Source organism: Arvicola amphibius, chromosome 3, assembly GCF_903992535.2.
Source record: "Arvicola amphibius chromosome 3, mArvAmp1.2, whole genome shotgun sequence".
Taxonomy (NCBI): domain Eukaryota; kingdom Metazoa; phylum Chordata; class Mammalia; order Rodentia; family Cricetidae; genus Arvicola; species Arvicola amphibius.
In genome coordinates this window covers 11,076,422-11,093,512 of record NC_052049.1, presented here as the reverse complement: position 1 = coordinate 11,093,512, position 17,091 = coordinate 11,076,422, and the positions used below count along the sequence as shown (strand labels likewise).

The window sequence follows — 17,091 nt, the reverse complement described above, 5'->3', positions numbered from 1 at the left end:
CCCCTTCCTCCCTTTTTATCCAGGCACCGAGCTCACAAGGAAAACATTCACACACTGACTCCAATCTCTGTCCACTGAACACTGTCTTTATTACATGGTTGGAATTTCATTTTCATTCACTTGTTTTTATAACTGTCCATACCATTACCTTTCCTGACTTCTCAGATGACCCGCAACAAATGTCAGGGGCTCTTTCTCACCGGGAAGAACATTTCAGCGCTGGAGAAACCACCAACCATCCCAGTTGTTCCTCTTCCATCAAGCAAGACACTAGGCCACTATCATCAGATTAAACACTTAGACAAGGTGCTCTTCTGTGCCCTCTCTCTCTCCTATAACTATTAAATTATACTATTCTGGTCTCAAGCATGTGGGTTCTGACAAGGTATGTAACACATTGTTTCCATATTATATTCCTCAAAGCCTTTCTATTGGACACGTCACTTTGGAGAAAAGAATCCAATTTCCCAGACACCAGTACTGATGACCGCAAAGGAGAGCCTGGCACATGATTAATGCGAGAAATAAACAACACAGAACTCCAATCCATCACCAGCTACATAATCAAAGAAAATGATTTAACATGACTTCAAATTATAGCAGAATGGATGTGGTGGTGTGTTTCAATTTAAAGAACATACTCACAGTACACCTACTAATTTTTCAATAATTCCCTGCCTTAACATTCCTCAACATTAGTCAGTCATAAATTGGACCCTGTCACTGTAAGAGATCTTGCACTGTTAATACAACTGGAGAATACTTAAATCTAAAATGAATGTGTTGAAGACAGCAAGGCTTCATGGGGGTGATGCATGTAGCTCGATTGGTAGACGGCTTCCCTAGCATGCACAAAGCCCTGAGTTCAAAATTCAACACAACATAAATTGGGAATGGTAGAATATGGCTGAAATCCCAGTACTGGAGAAGATAAGAACTACAAGCCAGCCCTGGTAATATGAAGCCCTGCCTCAAAGAAAACAATTATTTTATGAAATCAGTCATGTTAAGGGTAGTAACAAACTATTGAAGACAATCCTTATGTCCAGGTCCTCACTATTACATACTAAATGGGAAAATACACTAAATCAGATCTGCAGCTTGATATAAAGCACTTAGAATATAGAAATATGAGCCACACAGAGATTATCAGTCCTCTAGGGAAAGTGATGAATAATTAAAAATAGAAGAAATGTGGGTGAAAACACAGGCCAGGACCACAGAACAAAGCTCTGTCAACTCTCACCCGGCCTAAAGGAATCTCTGAATGAAATGCTGGCTCCTCTTACCATCCAGCCACACCCAACATAGCAGAAAACGTAGTAGGTCCACCCCAAAGCCCTCCATGTCTCCTCCCTGTTCTTTTACATAACTTGGAGGAAGCTATTCAGACAGCCCTGACTTTTATGTATATCTCATCTTTCCTGTTATTGTGTCCAAACACAAACACTTCCCAGAAAACCCTGTAACTCAAGACCAAGTCTGATTGTGGTTCCCCTCCATAGGATCCTGAAGCACATCTGCACCCTGTTTACTAGTGATAGTGCCCTCTACAGCATCCTGAAGCACATCTGCACCCTGTTTACTAATGACAGTTACAAACACACAACCACTGATCACAAATTAGTGGAATTAGTGAGCCCTCTCCAATGCGATTGGATCTATGGCTGACTGTATATTCTCAGGTCTGTGACCACCCACTGGAACATGGCCAGTTTATCAGAGGCCAAATCCTTGAAGAAAACTGGCTCTCCTCTCGGCAGTTATCAATTACCAATATCTCTGCAGTGAGGGGTCGATTTGGTGACCACCTTCTGTCTCTAAGCTGGATTTCTCTGGCTTGAACTGAGTTAATATGTAACTGCCCCATTATGTTCCAAATCACAGTTTTGTTATAGTCATGTGTGACCTCTGGCACCTAGAGTCCTTCTGCTTCCTCTTCCACACTGGTCCCTGAACCTCGGGGAGAGAAGGCTGTGATATAAATGCACCATTTATGACTGAGCACCTACAGACTCTCACTCTGCATGCTGACCAGCTCTGGGTCTCTGTTAATAGCTGTGTCAACTGAGAACGCAGGTTTCTTTGATGCACAAAGCAGGTTTAAGAGATGCACTAAACTGGGGAGTTGTGCAGTATTTCTGTGCCAAGGAAATGTGAAAGAATATCCTCACTGCTAACACCCCAAAAATACAACAAGCTTAGAATAGGATCTCAGCACACCCAGAAGTTTTAGCTTCAGAACCTGTACAGGCTGCTGTGAACAGACGCTTCCAGGAGTATCCGGGAAAAGAATGAAACCTCTCTTCTATCATGCATATTGCCTCCTTCCAGCTCCCATTATGGCAGAGTTCAACAATGAATCAGACTGGTGTCTGCAACAGTCCAGGCCTTCTACCTATGAGACCTCAGTGACCTGTGGGCCTCTCCCAGTTTCAAGATGTTTTTTCCGCTGAAACATGGATCTTCCACTTTCGCTAAATATCTGTATGAACGCTGGTAACAAAAGAGAGATTTATGTCAGACTGGCAGACTGGAGATACAGGCTGCTACCTCCATCCCTGGACTGGGCCTGTGAACTGGGCATGAATTGCTCATGGACTTGAGATTTTTTGTGCTTCAATTGTAAGCACATCTTTCTGACCCCAGAAAAAATCCTTTGTTAGATACTTCACCACTTTGGACCAGCTTCCTTGAAAGTTGATGTAGAAGAGCTTAAAGAAGAAGCTGACCTTCCTCCTGAGGATGATGACAGCTGCTACACAGGATGATGCTGGCTGAAGGAGAAGCACAGCCCATCTGCAGGAAGGGGAGGAGCAGAAGCATGAGGGACACAGCAGCCTTAGCAATCCAGAGTCTAATCACAAGGCTGCAGAGCCACCAAGAGAATCCTCTGAGGCTCCAATCCTTGTGAAGCAGGGTTCTTTCCTTAATTACTTTGGATAATATCTTAGGGCCAAAACCTCAAGAGACAAGACTGGATGATATGAATGAGAATGCTTTGAATGCTTAGATGGAAATGCAGATTTAGGCCTTGAAACCAGGATCCTGGTTCACCACAGTGGCAAGTTCTATGTGACCCAGATAGACCTGAAACGGGGATACAGGAGCATTGGCAAGGGTGAGCATCAGCACCCAGAAGCAAGAGAATATTGAATCTCCATTCCATACTGTACAGAACAGTTCAACTGAGGAAGACTGTGGTACAGCAGATGGCACTGTGGCAGCAGTGGGTGACCCTGGTTTCAAATATACTGGAACATTACAGCTCCAAATCAAGGCAGGTGGGAACTTCTTCCAGCCTGTTACATGGCACAGATGAGCGGTAGAAAGCAAGGTTAATTAAAGTTACATGGAAATAAGGCAACCCATGACACTTTTGTCTCACAGGTTTTTTTGTTTTGTTTTGTTTTTTTATTAAATGAGTGATTCAATTTATTCTGTTTTTTATATACATCTACTAAACAGAATTTAGAACATTGTAAGTATCTGGTGTTGAATGCATTCTTTCTCAACCTCTGTACTGTCCAGATTTAATGTAAATAAATAAATACTAGAACAAATACAAATGCATAAAATCTAACATCTAAACTTCAGATTATCCCACTTTCTAGGAAGATAATCTGAGGTCAAAATGAGTTGTAATATAGTTCTAAATTTGATAAAAAGTAAGCAAAGAGCAAAATAAAATATTATTTTTCTCTGGGAGATAGTTCCTCCATAGTAAATGGAGAAATTAGGAACTCTGACCATGTTTAATTAAAGGTCAAATTATCTATATTTTGTGTCAACAGAATGAAACATATCTCTCTAATAATAATAATAGTAAGGGCTACAAGGCTCTAACTGGTACTCTGAAATATGACTAGATAAAAATTCAATATACCTAGATCAAAATACATTTTAAAAGATTTAATACATTTAAAATAGTGAAGGGTAGAGAACATATTCCCTTTGGTCTTAAAAGTAGTGGGAAGGGGGCCAAATAAATTTAGAAGCCAAGTCTTACCCAGTAACCTGATGCAACTGGTTTTTAGTAGAAAAGTGTTCACAGAAGTACTATGACTGCATTTTGTGAAATTAATAAAAACAGAAATTGGAATTATCTTCTATCTCTATTTTCCTCTTATCATATCTGTTCTGCTTAAAGGACATGTTTGTTTCATTAACAAGAAATCAACTAAATCAAATCATTTTCAATTATCCCCACAAAAGACCTCAAACTTACCTAAGCAGGAATAGCTACCTCTTTTTTTTTCTGAGAATCAATCCTGGTACTAAAACATTATCTTCATTTCTGTGTATCTTTTGAAATCATAGTCTCCGTGACTATATTTTCCAGTGGTACTCAGCAGGGCCATTCTAAAGTTAAAAATAAGAACATAGTCATGGATTCCAAGGACATTTGTCAAATGCCTGTGCTTGTCAAATATTCTGGTAGTTTTCTGGGATAGGTTTATAAATCTGGATAAACCTTATTTATTTCTAAGAAAAAAAAATCAACAAACCAGATTTTTAAAAATGTAAAAAAAAAAAAAAAGCAATAAAAATCATCCATGAGACGTAGCTGTGGATGCCTGGTTTGCTCAGTAACCCGTTCCTGCCACAACCTTCAGTGATCGTATCTGGTCATTTTCAGATGTTGATTTGAGAGAGCACACCCATATAGAAATCAGATATTTAATGGCTCAACAGTAAAGCCTTGTGTCCAGTGAAAACACTTAGAAAAATAATATGCACCAAAAAAGTTTTGCAATGTCCAGCAATATAAATTGAAAAACTCAATACGTACGGATACATTGTTAAACACATATTTTCAGCTATAACGTTGTTAGAAATCAACTCACAGCAGCAAATACCCTGTGCTTGATTCTTGACTTATGTGACAAATATGGATTTCTCTACTATAAGAACCCAGATACCTACTGAACATGACTTAGAAGAAGATAGAGGAAGAGGATGGATAAAGAGTATGAGGAGGAGGGGGAAATAGGTAGAAGGAGGAGGAGAAGAAATGAGGAGGGGGAGGGGAGAAAGAAGGGATGAGGAGGAGGGAGAAGAAAGAGGAGGGGGAGAAGTGAGAAGGAGGAGGATGGGGAGAAGGAAGAAGAGTAGAGGGGGAGGAGGGATGGAGCAGGAGGAAAAAGGGGGAGAGGAAGGAGGGCATAAAAGACGGAAGTAAGGGAAGTTGGGGATGTGAGCCTAGAATAGAAGGGTAGTTTTATAGCAAGAAATATTGATGACAGGAGAGGGAAGCTAAAGGATCTCCATAGCAGTTCTAAAATGCACTATATGAGAACAGTAGCTAATAACTGTAAGAATATTAGTTCAAAATTACATTCAAAGAGCAAAGCCATGTAAGTCACTCAGATTTAATGTAAATTGCACAAGTAACACAAGCGATCGCAAATACTGCCACACCAACAGAGGAGAAAGCTAAGAGAAACCTGTGCACAATCGCACTTGTGGTGAAGGGTTGGAGGGTGAATTATGTAGAGCAGCTTTAGTTGTATCTGTGAGGGACAGTGATGACTGAGAAGGAAAGCATGCAGCCTCAAAGTGTGCCTCTCAGTGATTGCTACCGGAAATCTAGGCCACCTGCAGGCCTGTGACTATAACAGCCTTGACTAAAGATCTTCAGAGACTCACGGAGTGTCTCTAGCAACTAATACACTGATGATGGGGGTTGGGGTGGGGCATCCTTGGCCCCATAGCCATATCTTCTTCGAGAGCATCTATTTCTCTCCCTTCCTTAACAGCTCTATCATTTACAACACAAAAATCTCTTCTGTGTAGAAAAATGTGGATTTTTTTCAGCCCATTTATAAGAAGTCACAATCACAGTTATTGAGGACAACAGTCCCTTAAGGCACAGGAAATTGACCAGAGGGCAGCATCCTTCCACACAGCAGAGAGATCCCTGTTATGTTTCTGATCATTTACCATATGGCTGCCTACTTCCCACAGAGAACAGTCACTGCCAAATTACAAATAACCCCTACGTGAGCTTCTCCCTCTAGGCTGTGCACACTTTAAATCTATAAGTATCTTGGACATAAAAGAACACCTTTGACAAACGAGTGTTTTTTATCTCCTTATTTGTTAGTCTAACAGCATGGGATGTTAGGAACTTCCCAAGGAAGTGAGTATATCCTCAGGAAGCTATCTCCAGGCAGAGGAAGTAAACAGGCATGTTAATCTGATGTTTAAGGTCACCATGTGTTTACAGCTCTAAAGGTCAAATATTTTCAAAATCAGATTATTTGTACAGAGATAATGAGTCCCTCCCCACCACCGGGGCTGTGTCTCCTCTTTTCTGGAGAAGATGGCTTTTCAGTGTTACAACGGAAAGGACGGTGGACAAATAAGAGCAGAATGAAATAGTGTTAGTGTTACTTGTCACTTATTTCACTCACTGTATGAATTCCACTAAGACCCTCATGCAAAGAGCAGGCACTCAATATTGTCAGGCAAGAAAGGTTCTATCTAGAAGCTTCCACCATCCCCTTGATGGACCCAGGTGGATTTCCTAATTTGTGAATGCCCTGATTCAACATGTGACATCTTCCTCTTGCTGCTGTACCCTCCACCCACAGAGCAAAATCCAAGTCCCAGTCTCCCAGGCGGCTTTCCCTCTCCTCTGGGTCTAACCCATCCCTTTTCCTCTGCACGTCTTACTGCAGCCACCAGATAAGACTCACTCCTGCTCTACCCTGGATTACTAGTTAACTGCTCCATCAATGTCACCCTGGGTCCGACTTTGTCAATTATCAGACTCCTTCAAGAATCACAGAATCCACTGAACTATTGTAAGAGATGCATGTTTGAGGTTAGGGGAAAAGAGGCAACGCTGGAGTGCTGCAGAGTACATTCTCTGTCTAAATGATGAATTGAAATCCAAAATGTTAAAGGTTCTTTGGGGAGAACAAACTGTATTTTAGTGAAGTATTGCCCACTATGCTACAACTGTATGACTCATGGCTTCCACCTATTTCTGATACTACAAGTGCCAATCAAAGGTATTGAAGTTTACACACCACACTGTTCAATACATCCCCATTTAACTAAGCTGAAGCTGTTTCAACAATGTTAAGAATGAACAAAGCCCATCATTAAAAACATGTGTAGTTGTCATATAAATGAACCAGAATGTTTTGCCTCTGAGACCACACTGATTGCTTATTGAGTAACTCTTTTTTCCTAAAGCAAAGGTAAACCAAGAAGAGTAAATATAAGATTACTTTATAAGTGGCTTATAATATGAAAGGTCAAAAATAATATCCCTTCCTCAAAGGCTACATAAAGATGCTTGGATGTCATACTTTAAAAAATGACTCTAAAATGGAGGGGTGGGGGAGGAGAGAGCAGGAGAGCCGGTTTCTCTTAGAGAGTGGTGTGTGATAGCCATTCCAGATTATCCAGTTTTGAAGATGTTCCTGATTCCCTCATGAAATTACACTAGTTTTGAACTCTGAGTGTGTCTGGGGTTTTATCTCTAAGCTTATATACCAATTTTGTAGATCACGAATTGACGAGATCACAGCTTAGTCTAATCTTTGAATGCAAATTGGACATCTTGTCTTTACTAAATTGGACACACTGACTCTATTACATGCTCAGCTCCCCAGAGGTAATTTGTGAAGTGCTTCAGATCTACCTAAATTTATAATTAGGCAGCAGCTTAAGCTGTAAGAGCAACTTCATCATGTAGCAATGAACTACTAATTAAATTAGCAAAACACATTAAATCTCATCAGCTAAAGGTTGGCAAAGATTTTCTATGCGATGCTGACACTTTCAGAGATGGTTAAGTTTTAAATTTAATTTTAAAGCAAATAAAAGCCGGGCAGCGCGTTGGCGCACGACTTTAATCCCAGCACTCGGGAGGCAGATGCAGGCGGATCTCTGTGAGTTCGAGACCAGCCTGGTCTACAAGAGCTAGTTCCAGGACAGGCTCCAAGCTACAGAGAAACCCTGTCTCGAAAAACCAAAAAAAAAAAAAAAAAAAAAAAAAAAAAAAAAAAAAAGCAAATAAAAACTATGTACTAATCAGCTAATACCTTTGCTTATAGCTAATGAAAGTTCCAAAGACTACATCCAATTTTCAGAATCTCTAAAGTCTCATACCCAAACACTGATCTTGGGCCCATGTCAGTTTTGAACTATCAGTACTTTAAAGACATTCTTCAGTGCCATTATTTTCCACTGACTCTGTACATTTTGTTCATCTTTCTAGGTTTTATTATTACTTTTATGAAATAGACTTCTCTAATTTGCTTGATTTTTTAGGCTGAGGTTTATTTCAAGGTTTGTGCTGTATAATCATTATCTTCTTCTCGAGAAAATTTGAACTAGAGAATAAATAACCCACGAGGGTGGTCTGGCAAGAGCACTTGCTGTGTAAACAGAGGACCTGAGTTTGAATCCCTATGGAAAAAGTTGGGTATAGGTGCGCATGCCTGTGACTAGCAATAGGAAAACAGACAGGTGGATCCTCCGAGCTCACTCACCAGAGAGCCTAGCCAAATCAGCAACTTTCTGACTCAGTAAGAGGCAATACATCACCCTTAGTAGTTCATAGGATTTTAATCCACACTTACCCTGAGTGCCCTTGCCTCATCTTCCCAATGGAAGCATGGATGTCTATTTGTCAAGAGATATATGATGACAGAGCAACTTAAATGCAGTTCTACTCATGAAATCACTTGTAAGCACTTGATACAGGAGGCTCAGCAATAGAATTTGTTTGTTGGGTGAAGCTGGGAAGATGGTTCGATGAGTTAAGTGTTGCTATCCAAACATAAGAGCCTGAGTTCGGATCATCAGCACACACAAACAGCTAGGTGCAGATTCATATCTGTCACCCCACAAAGGTGAAGAAGACCTGGAGCTTGTTCGCCAGTTGGCCTACCTAAATCAGTGAGCTCCAGGCTCAGTGAAAGAGCCTGTGCAGAAACAGCAAGTGCAAAGCCACTGAGGAAGACACGTGATGCTGACTTCCACACACACGTTTTATCTGTAAACTCACATATATGTCCACATGCATACCACACACATACAAACACAAAATTCATTGAACAGTGCCAAAGATTCTCAAGATCAGGAAACCACCCTGAGGTTAAAAGCCATGATTTTCCCCCTTCCTGGGTGAATCCCATTAACTTTGTTTAAGAATACACCCTCAAAGAAGTAGAGCACAACAGAAGGCAGAGGGATAAACAAAGCCATGTGCCTCCGCACATCCAAATCAACTCTTTTGCTACAGACCTAATTTGGGCACTGAAAATGTAGAAACCACCAACTACATAAATAAGTGGGTGGATGTAGTCCAGGAGAACATCACTACACATTCTTTGTGAGTCGACTCATGTCACATGCCTCAATGGAAGATTTAAAATCACTTCTTACCAGAAGTCATTTAAAGACACAATTCCACACAGCACTGGCAAGGAACGCTATTCAAAGACCCAGAGAGAAGTGACTGGGTAGCTTAAGGCCCTCGACTGTGAAGTCACTTGGCTGAGGTCTTTGATTGAGAAGCCACTAGGTAGGTTGAAGTCCTCGATTATGAAGCAACTAGGTAGGTTAAGGTCCTCAATTGTGAAGTCACTTGGTTGAGGTCATCGACTGTGAAGTCATTAGGTAGGTTAAGGTCCTCTAACCTTCCAGAGCAGATACTATTCTGACAAAATTCAGAATCTACCTGGGTTCAACAACCTTTCTCAAACACTTCTTCAGCTTCATGGATAGGTGTGATCTTAGTTTGCTCTGACAAACGGGATGTATCCTCACAAACTGCTAAGCTAAATTCCTAACAACCCAATTAAACAGCTTCACATGTTAAGAAAGGAAGGTAGGTTAAAATATAGGAAGGGAAGAAGGCAGGGAGGGAGGGAGGTGAGGGAGGGGAGGGAGAGGAGGGAGGGAGGGAGGGAAGGGAAGGAACTGGACTAGTCCCCCTAATAGCTTCAAAATCCTAGAACTGTGCAGGTGACTAGCCTCATAGCCAACGTTTACAAAACAACCACCGCACTTGACCAGTCCCTGGGAGCAATAGCTGACTTGGCTGTGTTTAAAGCACAGTGAGCTGAACTAACTTCATCTTACTCCAGAGCAAGAGAAAGACTATACCTATAAAGCCACATTCTCACGCCATGTGCAAAACACAGCTAGCTTTCCAGGAGACTCCACTACAGTCTACTGACTCTGCTCAAGGCTGCTTGGTGTGCGCCCCCATTCAATCCAAACATTATATGTGATTTTCACTGTTTGCGGTCAACGGTCATTTCTTTTTAGGATAGAACACCTGAAAAGATGGGAATGACTTCCAAGAGTAGAACACGAAGAAGAGCACAAATGGCAGGAAAAGTGCTGTGACTTGCAAGGCTAGCATGCAGAATATGCCAGGAGGATGAAAAATGCAGATTTCTATACTTGAACCTAAACCTCCTGTAGCATTGGCTCTCAATCTGTGAGTCAAACCCCCTTTGACAGGTTTAGATATCCAGTATATCAAATCTTCATAAAAGTAGAAAAATTACAATTATAAAGTAGCAATGAAATACTTTTGTAGTTAAAGGTCACTACAACGTAAAAATGTATTTAAAGGGTCACAACATAAGGAAGGTTGAGAACCACTGACCAATAGTATCAGGAAATCATTAGCGTCAAGTATCATACTGAATATAATGGGTTATAAAGAAAGACTCTATCAGTTATCACGGAGCACTCCATGCCTCCAGCCATGTCTTAGGATTGTGTGTCTGAGCCACAATGAAGATACGCACCATGTTTACAAGAAAGCATTCCTTGTGGTTATTAAATGGCATTCTTAGCTAAGTGTTACAATGCATACTATGATGCTAGCACTTGAAAAAGCAAGGCAGAAGGATACAAGTTTAAGGTCAGCCTAATCTACAGAGAGAACCTCTAAATCAAAGATTAAAAAGATGCTTTTTTTCTCACGGATGTAACAAACTTTACTAACAAATTTCATGGAGCACATCCTGTGCTGTGCCATCTCTAAGAAGACATTACACAGTCGTTGGGCACACCAGGCCACTCACAGCCAAAGCTCCAGAGCAGGTCTTACTACTTCCTGCTGCCCTCTCAAAGCTTAGAGGCAGCAATTTCAAGCTATTGTTACTGTGATCTACACGGGAATCTGCAGAAGTGCCAGCTCCCTCTACAACCTTCCCCACTGTAGAGTTAAAAAGCACGGTCATCTCCTCAATGATTGCCCTTGTGTCTGCTTAGAGTTAAACCTGCTCTATCATCCTTCACCCAAGTTAAAGGCAGACATGAATGTCTGTCTCTGCACCGTGCACCGCGTCCTCAGTTTATCCCACCACACACTGTAGAGTAGAATCCATGTTTTCTAATAAGGAACACAGCCGGTATCATTAGCGACATGACAGAGGTCAGACTCTAACTCACACAGATATCTACACCCATCACCACAGGCAACAACAAAATCGGGGACCAATAGAGTCCTCCCATTTCCTTCCCATCCCATCTGTGACAGCTCAGCACCACCGTATGATGTTTGCAATCCAACTGCTAATGTTCTCAAGAGCTCAGAGAAATTAGTAATTTACATCATTTGTTTACTAATCAATCTAGATCTTAAAACTGAGAGTCAGCCTGTCCTCGCGGGATGCAACGCTGACGAAGTCAGAGGTAAAAATAACCAGGAAAGGGTCAACACACAAACCACTGTGAAAAGTCAGCTCCACTCTTGCCAGTTTCCTTATCATGGAAAGTTACACAGTGGGGCTGGAGAGATGGCTCAGCCCTGAAAGGGACATTCTCCTCTCCTGAGTTCCGATGCGAGCACCCACATGTGGTGGTTCACAAATGCCGGTAACACTAGGTCCTGGGAACCCAGTGTCTTCTTTGGCTTCTGTGGGCAATTACACAAGCGTGTGATTGTACACACACGTGTGCACGTGATTCTTTTAACTTAAGGTTAAACACAATTCTTGACAATGGTGGAGAAAGAATCAGAAGATAGTTTTAAAGGAGCCCTCTGTCATCTCTGTAGGAAGTTGGTGCCCGCCTTCTGTTACTATACGGGAGCATTGCCAAGAAGGGTCACCTGGTATTTTCCAGAAGGAAGCAACTCACACAACATCAGGTAAATCCACCTGTGGAGGTCAGAGAATATGCCACCCTAATAATTCATCCTGAGAAGCAGCCTGAGGCTCTGTCGTTTGTGTGGGGGAGAAAATTAGCCCTGGCTATTCACCAGCCTGTGCAGGAGCATCTGTGTGGCAGGCGGCCCTTGCATACACGTCCCTCAAGTAAATGCCCACACTGCATTTATAGTTTAATATTTTAAATTTTCACTGACCAGAACCATGTAGACAAAGAGGATCTTCATTCTTTACACCCCATCTCTCTCAGTTAGCAAAGGTCAACACATTCCTTTTTATTATTTTTTACCTCTCCAACTATAAATGACATCTCCACAGAGATTAGGCTTTCTCCCCTAAGATATGGAAAGGAACTCCACAAAAATTTAGCCCATTCTGTTTCAAAAGAATATAAAATTTTCTTAGTCTTTTTTCCTTGGTATTATTTTCATAATGTCACAATATAATCATGACAACATATATAAAACCTTGGTGTGGAAAGCAGTGCTTCTCCCTGGGAAAAACCAAAGAAACGAAAGCGTGGGGTCCCCAGGGTTTCCTTATTTTATTTTCAAACATAGATAGTAATGTTTGTAAATGCACAAAATACTAGAATCTTCTTTCTCAATTCTTTCAACAAAACATCTATGGTTCAGTATTTCCTATGTTTAAAGGGAAAAAGAATAATGAAAAAACATAAACACAGGCAAACGCCAAATATTTAAATTTACCGATTTCCATAGACGCACGGGTGTGGCAAGCCTGACTGCCACATACTAGTGGGAAGAACTGAGAATCTTGTGAAAGGAATTTCAGGCTGAAGAGAGCCACTCTGGATAAATGGAAGTCATTTTCACTCTGCATTCTAGGAATGGAGCTGCCAAAAGCAAGAGGCTATATAACCAAACAGTTATATTCAGCTGTCTCCACTGAATTCCAAGAGGGATCAAATGCCCCCACTTAACCTAGCAAGCGGAAAATTAAAATTGGATTGCTACCTGGCCCTTTGCTGTGCTGAGCGGAACACACCAATCCATCTGCCTTAGAAGCTGCTGATGCACTAGAAACAATACAAGGGTCTAAACACAAATGAATGCCATGCAGCCATCCAAGTCACCTATACACTGGCCTGAGGATAACGAGCCTGTGGAAGGTCATTCTGTGCTCCCTGAGACAGGACGAAACACATGGGAAGAGAAGAATCACCAGTGGAGGGAAAGAATCAACTTCAGCGCACAGGTATCAATACAGAAAGACAGAACGTAAAGAACTCAAAGGGCCAACATCAGCCTGTAAGCATGATTCCTGATGTTAAGAGCAGCAGACACTAAGCCCCCAAAACAAAAACTCAACACAAGCTTCCTTAGCACCCTGTACATTTGAGAAAATTAGGACGCATAAAATATGCAAATCAACTGACCCTGTTTTTTAAAAAAGCCTTCCGGCATAAATGGCACATAAACGACCTGTTGGCTGATTAATCTAGAGGGAACTCTCATTCAGAGAGGAAATATTCACTGTGTTTGACATTAAAACAAAATACCTGGGTCAACCTTCTACTAAATATCATAGAAATAATTCCTCACTCAATTAAGTAATAGCTCAAAGCTTCCTGGGAAGCAAATGAATTCCAACATGTACTGCAGAAACTGCTGTGGAATCCTTGACCAGGCGTAGGTGAATAAATGTTCGCGTTCAACACAACGTCTTTCACATATTATTTAAATAATGAAACAAAGCATCTTTGCATATGCCCAACTTCAGTCATTAATTCCAGTCCTCCACACGTGACTGACCCTCTCGTCAGCATCATCCTGAACGTAAGGAACAACTGTTCTGCACATTCTTGCGGGAACTTTCAACTTGTATCAAAGGCTCTTATATCATACCACTTTACCATAGTGGAAAATTGGAATATGATGTCATAGTGGTTTCTCTTGAGTCAGTCTATCACATTTTCTCAAAATAATAGCATCTGCCTTAACATTAATACACTTAAATCCCACCAAGTCAACTTCAATGGAAGTAAGTGCAGCCAAAGTGAACTCCAGGAGGTCACTGCCTGCTCCTTTTTAAGATCTGATAGAGTCTCATGTGGTCAGCTAGAGGTCAGTCTCCCACATTCTCTTCATCTTTCAGTCGGCTCAGGAAGGGAAAGACGAAATATGAAGACCAGACGTGCCTACCTTCGCTGGTGGCCACATTCTTCTGGGCTTTGGTTGGCGTGTGATCTGTACTTGAACTCACGTCGGATGAGATGCTTGAGCTGCCTTTGCCTAGAGCAAAACAAGAAAGAAAAAAGAGCTTCTGAGCCTTGTAATCTCAGAACTAGATCATGCCTTTTACTCAGCTGCACCCTAAGCCCCTCATTTCCAAGTAAGCGGCTCTAACACAAAAGATGGAGCTCATTAAAGGGGTTTGACTTATGTATTAAATATCTTTGTGGAAATACCAGACCCACGTCACAGCAGAACAGGGCCTAGTTATAAACTCAGACAAGGCTACAAGACATGGCCAGTGTGCTATTATAAGCCTGTGTTGGGATAAATGGGAATGAGCAAGCCCATGTGGGGAGCACAGCCACTGCATTAACACTTTGCACCGCACAGCGCTGGAAATAAAGAATCTCAGAGTGAAGGATTACCAGAGAAGCAAGAGCTCGCTGGCTCCACATAGCTTTATCACTTTAAGATGATGGGGAGGGGAGTGGAGGGAGGGGGAGGGAAATGGGAGGTGGGGAGGAGGCAGAAATTTGTAATAATAAAAAATTTTTAAAAAGAATACAAATTCCATGATCTAATGTGTCTTTCTTGGAAATAACAAAAAATCAAGGGCATGGGTATTTGGATGAACAGGGGTCCTCAGTCCAGGAAGCATTTTCTACTCAAGAAGATGTTCAAGAGCCGGGCAGTGGTGGCGCACGCCTTTAATCCCAGCACTCGGGAGGCAGAGGCAGGCGGATCTCTGTGAGTTTGAGGCCAGCCTGGTCTACAAGAGCTAGTTCCAGGACAGGCTCCAAAGCTACAGAGAAACCCTGTCTCAAAAAACCAAAAAAAAAAAAAAAAAAAAAAAAAAAAAAAAGAAGAAGAAGATGTTCAAGCATCACAGACTCTTCAGCCAAAATTTCAGAAAATCTCTACAATTTCCCATCACACAGAGACTCAGCAAAAAAAAAAAAAAAAAAAAAAAAAAAAAAAATACATCTAGTTATCCTAGAACTTGAACTTGGCCATTATCCCATTTTTCTCCACAACCCATAGGGAGGCTGTCACTCCCATACAGCAAGAATCAGTATAGAGAACACGGCACTGACATTCCCAAGAGGTGGAATGGGTGGTTTTTGGTCATTTGCTGGGTTATGGATGTTTGTCATTATTTAGGAAGGTTGGTTGTAAGTTGTCACAGTCATAGAGAAAATTAAACAAAGGAGATTTGGTTCAGGGATCTCTTTCTGAAGAAAAGAAGGGGAATATATAGAAATGATTAGATAAATGGATGGATTGACAGGCTCCAAAGCTACAGAGAAACCCTGTCTCGAAAAGAAAAAAAAAAAAAAAAGAAAGAAAAAAAGAAAAAGAAGATGCATGTGAATGCTTGGCATCATTTTGGGTTGCCATAAGCCGTACAGAGGTGCTACTGACACTAGACACCAGGGTTGCTCCAAAAGGCCTTACAACAGACAGGACAGATCCTCTACTTCAGTTGAGATGTCTGATCGACCTGATTTTACCTAAGTCCAGGGCTGAGTTTCCACACAGGGGAAGGCCTAAGATCCATGGCGGGAGATTTCAAAATGCTCCAAGTTACTGATGTCCATATGCGCTACTTGCTGATACCCAAGATTCCCATCTCCTCCCCGCATAAATATACCTGTAACTTTTATTAGCACAATATGGCAATGCTGAGGGGGTTTTGGCAATGTGACTAAAGTCCATAAATTAATAAACCTTTAATTAAACAAAAGAAACCCTATCTTGTGTGGACCCAACCAAATGAAGTAAGTACTTTGAGAGAGTCTAGAGGAAAGAGCTCCTGTTGTTCTTGACTCTCAAACAGTTAATGTTAAGGTCAGGGTCAGGCTTATCATACATGGCAGTGAAGTGAATTTGGTCATCATCTGAGAAGAGAAGAGGAACCCAGATGCCCACAAAGAGCATGGCTCTTGTGGTTGTAACTTTGTACCACCCTGTGCAAAGGACCCTGTGCAATGCATACCCAGAATTCAACTTCAATTGTGCAATATTTACCTGTGTTGTATATAACAGTGACTTTTGCAGTAACAGAAAACCCACTAACTATATTAAAGATACAATTGTTTCATCCCACAAGTTATGATCAAAAGCTTACAGTGCACCAAGAACAGTTTTCTAATAGTCCGTCCAATGGTATATCCAGTGCATTGGATATTTACTTTCTACCAAACTGTTGAACTCTTAACTTCCAAGGACACAGCCTTAAGTAATGAAGAGCTTGGGGATAATAAGATCACGAGAGTGTAGACCTCATAAAAGACAACTGTGCCTTTATCAAAGAGCTCCCTGTCTTCTCCTGTCACATGAGGGTACAACACAACAAGAGTACGAGAACCAGGGAGCAGGTCCTTAGCAAGAACCAACTGTGCAGGCACCTCAACCCTAAACTACCAGCTTTTAAACTGTAAGGAATAGGTTTATTGTATGTAAGCCTTCCAGTCTTGGGTATTTTGTCTTAGTAGTGCATATGGACTAAGCCAAGCTTGAATGAGTAAGTTCATAATCAAAATTTTACAGAGTAGAACAGCACAAAGTCTTAGACGTAAGAAGTTTCAGGATTCTGACTGCTATGTTGAAAGTCATGGAAAAATCCAAGTAGGTGCGAATAAATATCACCTGAGCAGGCAAGACAAAGGCTGTCTCCCATTACTACTGCCCCTAACTCACTGTGACTTAATGCTCCAAAACGACTCTGTTATTCAGAT

General features: G+C 41.3%; 1 protein-coding gene across 1 annotated transcript in view; it reads right to left on the bottom strand.

Annotated features, from left to right (window-relative positions):
• The window catches only part of Fbxl7 (F-box and leucine rich repeat protein 7), a 340,289-nt gene that overhangs the window by 222,479 nt on the left and 100,719 nt on the right, over positions 1 to 17,091 (bottom strand). Inside the window, exon 2 of the mRNA XM_038322814.2 lies at positions 14,321 to 14,410. Coding sequence (XP_038178742.1) covers positions 14,321 to 14,410 — 90 coding nt within the window. The remainder of the gene's footprint in view (positions 1 to 14,320; positions 14,411 to 17,091) is intronic.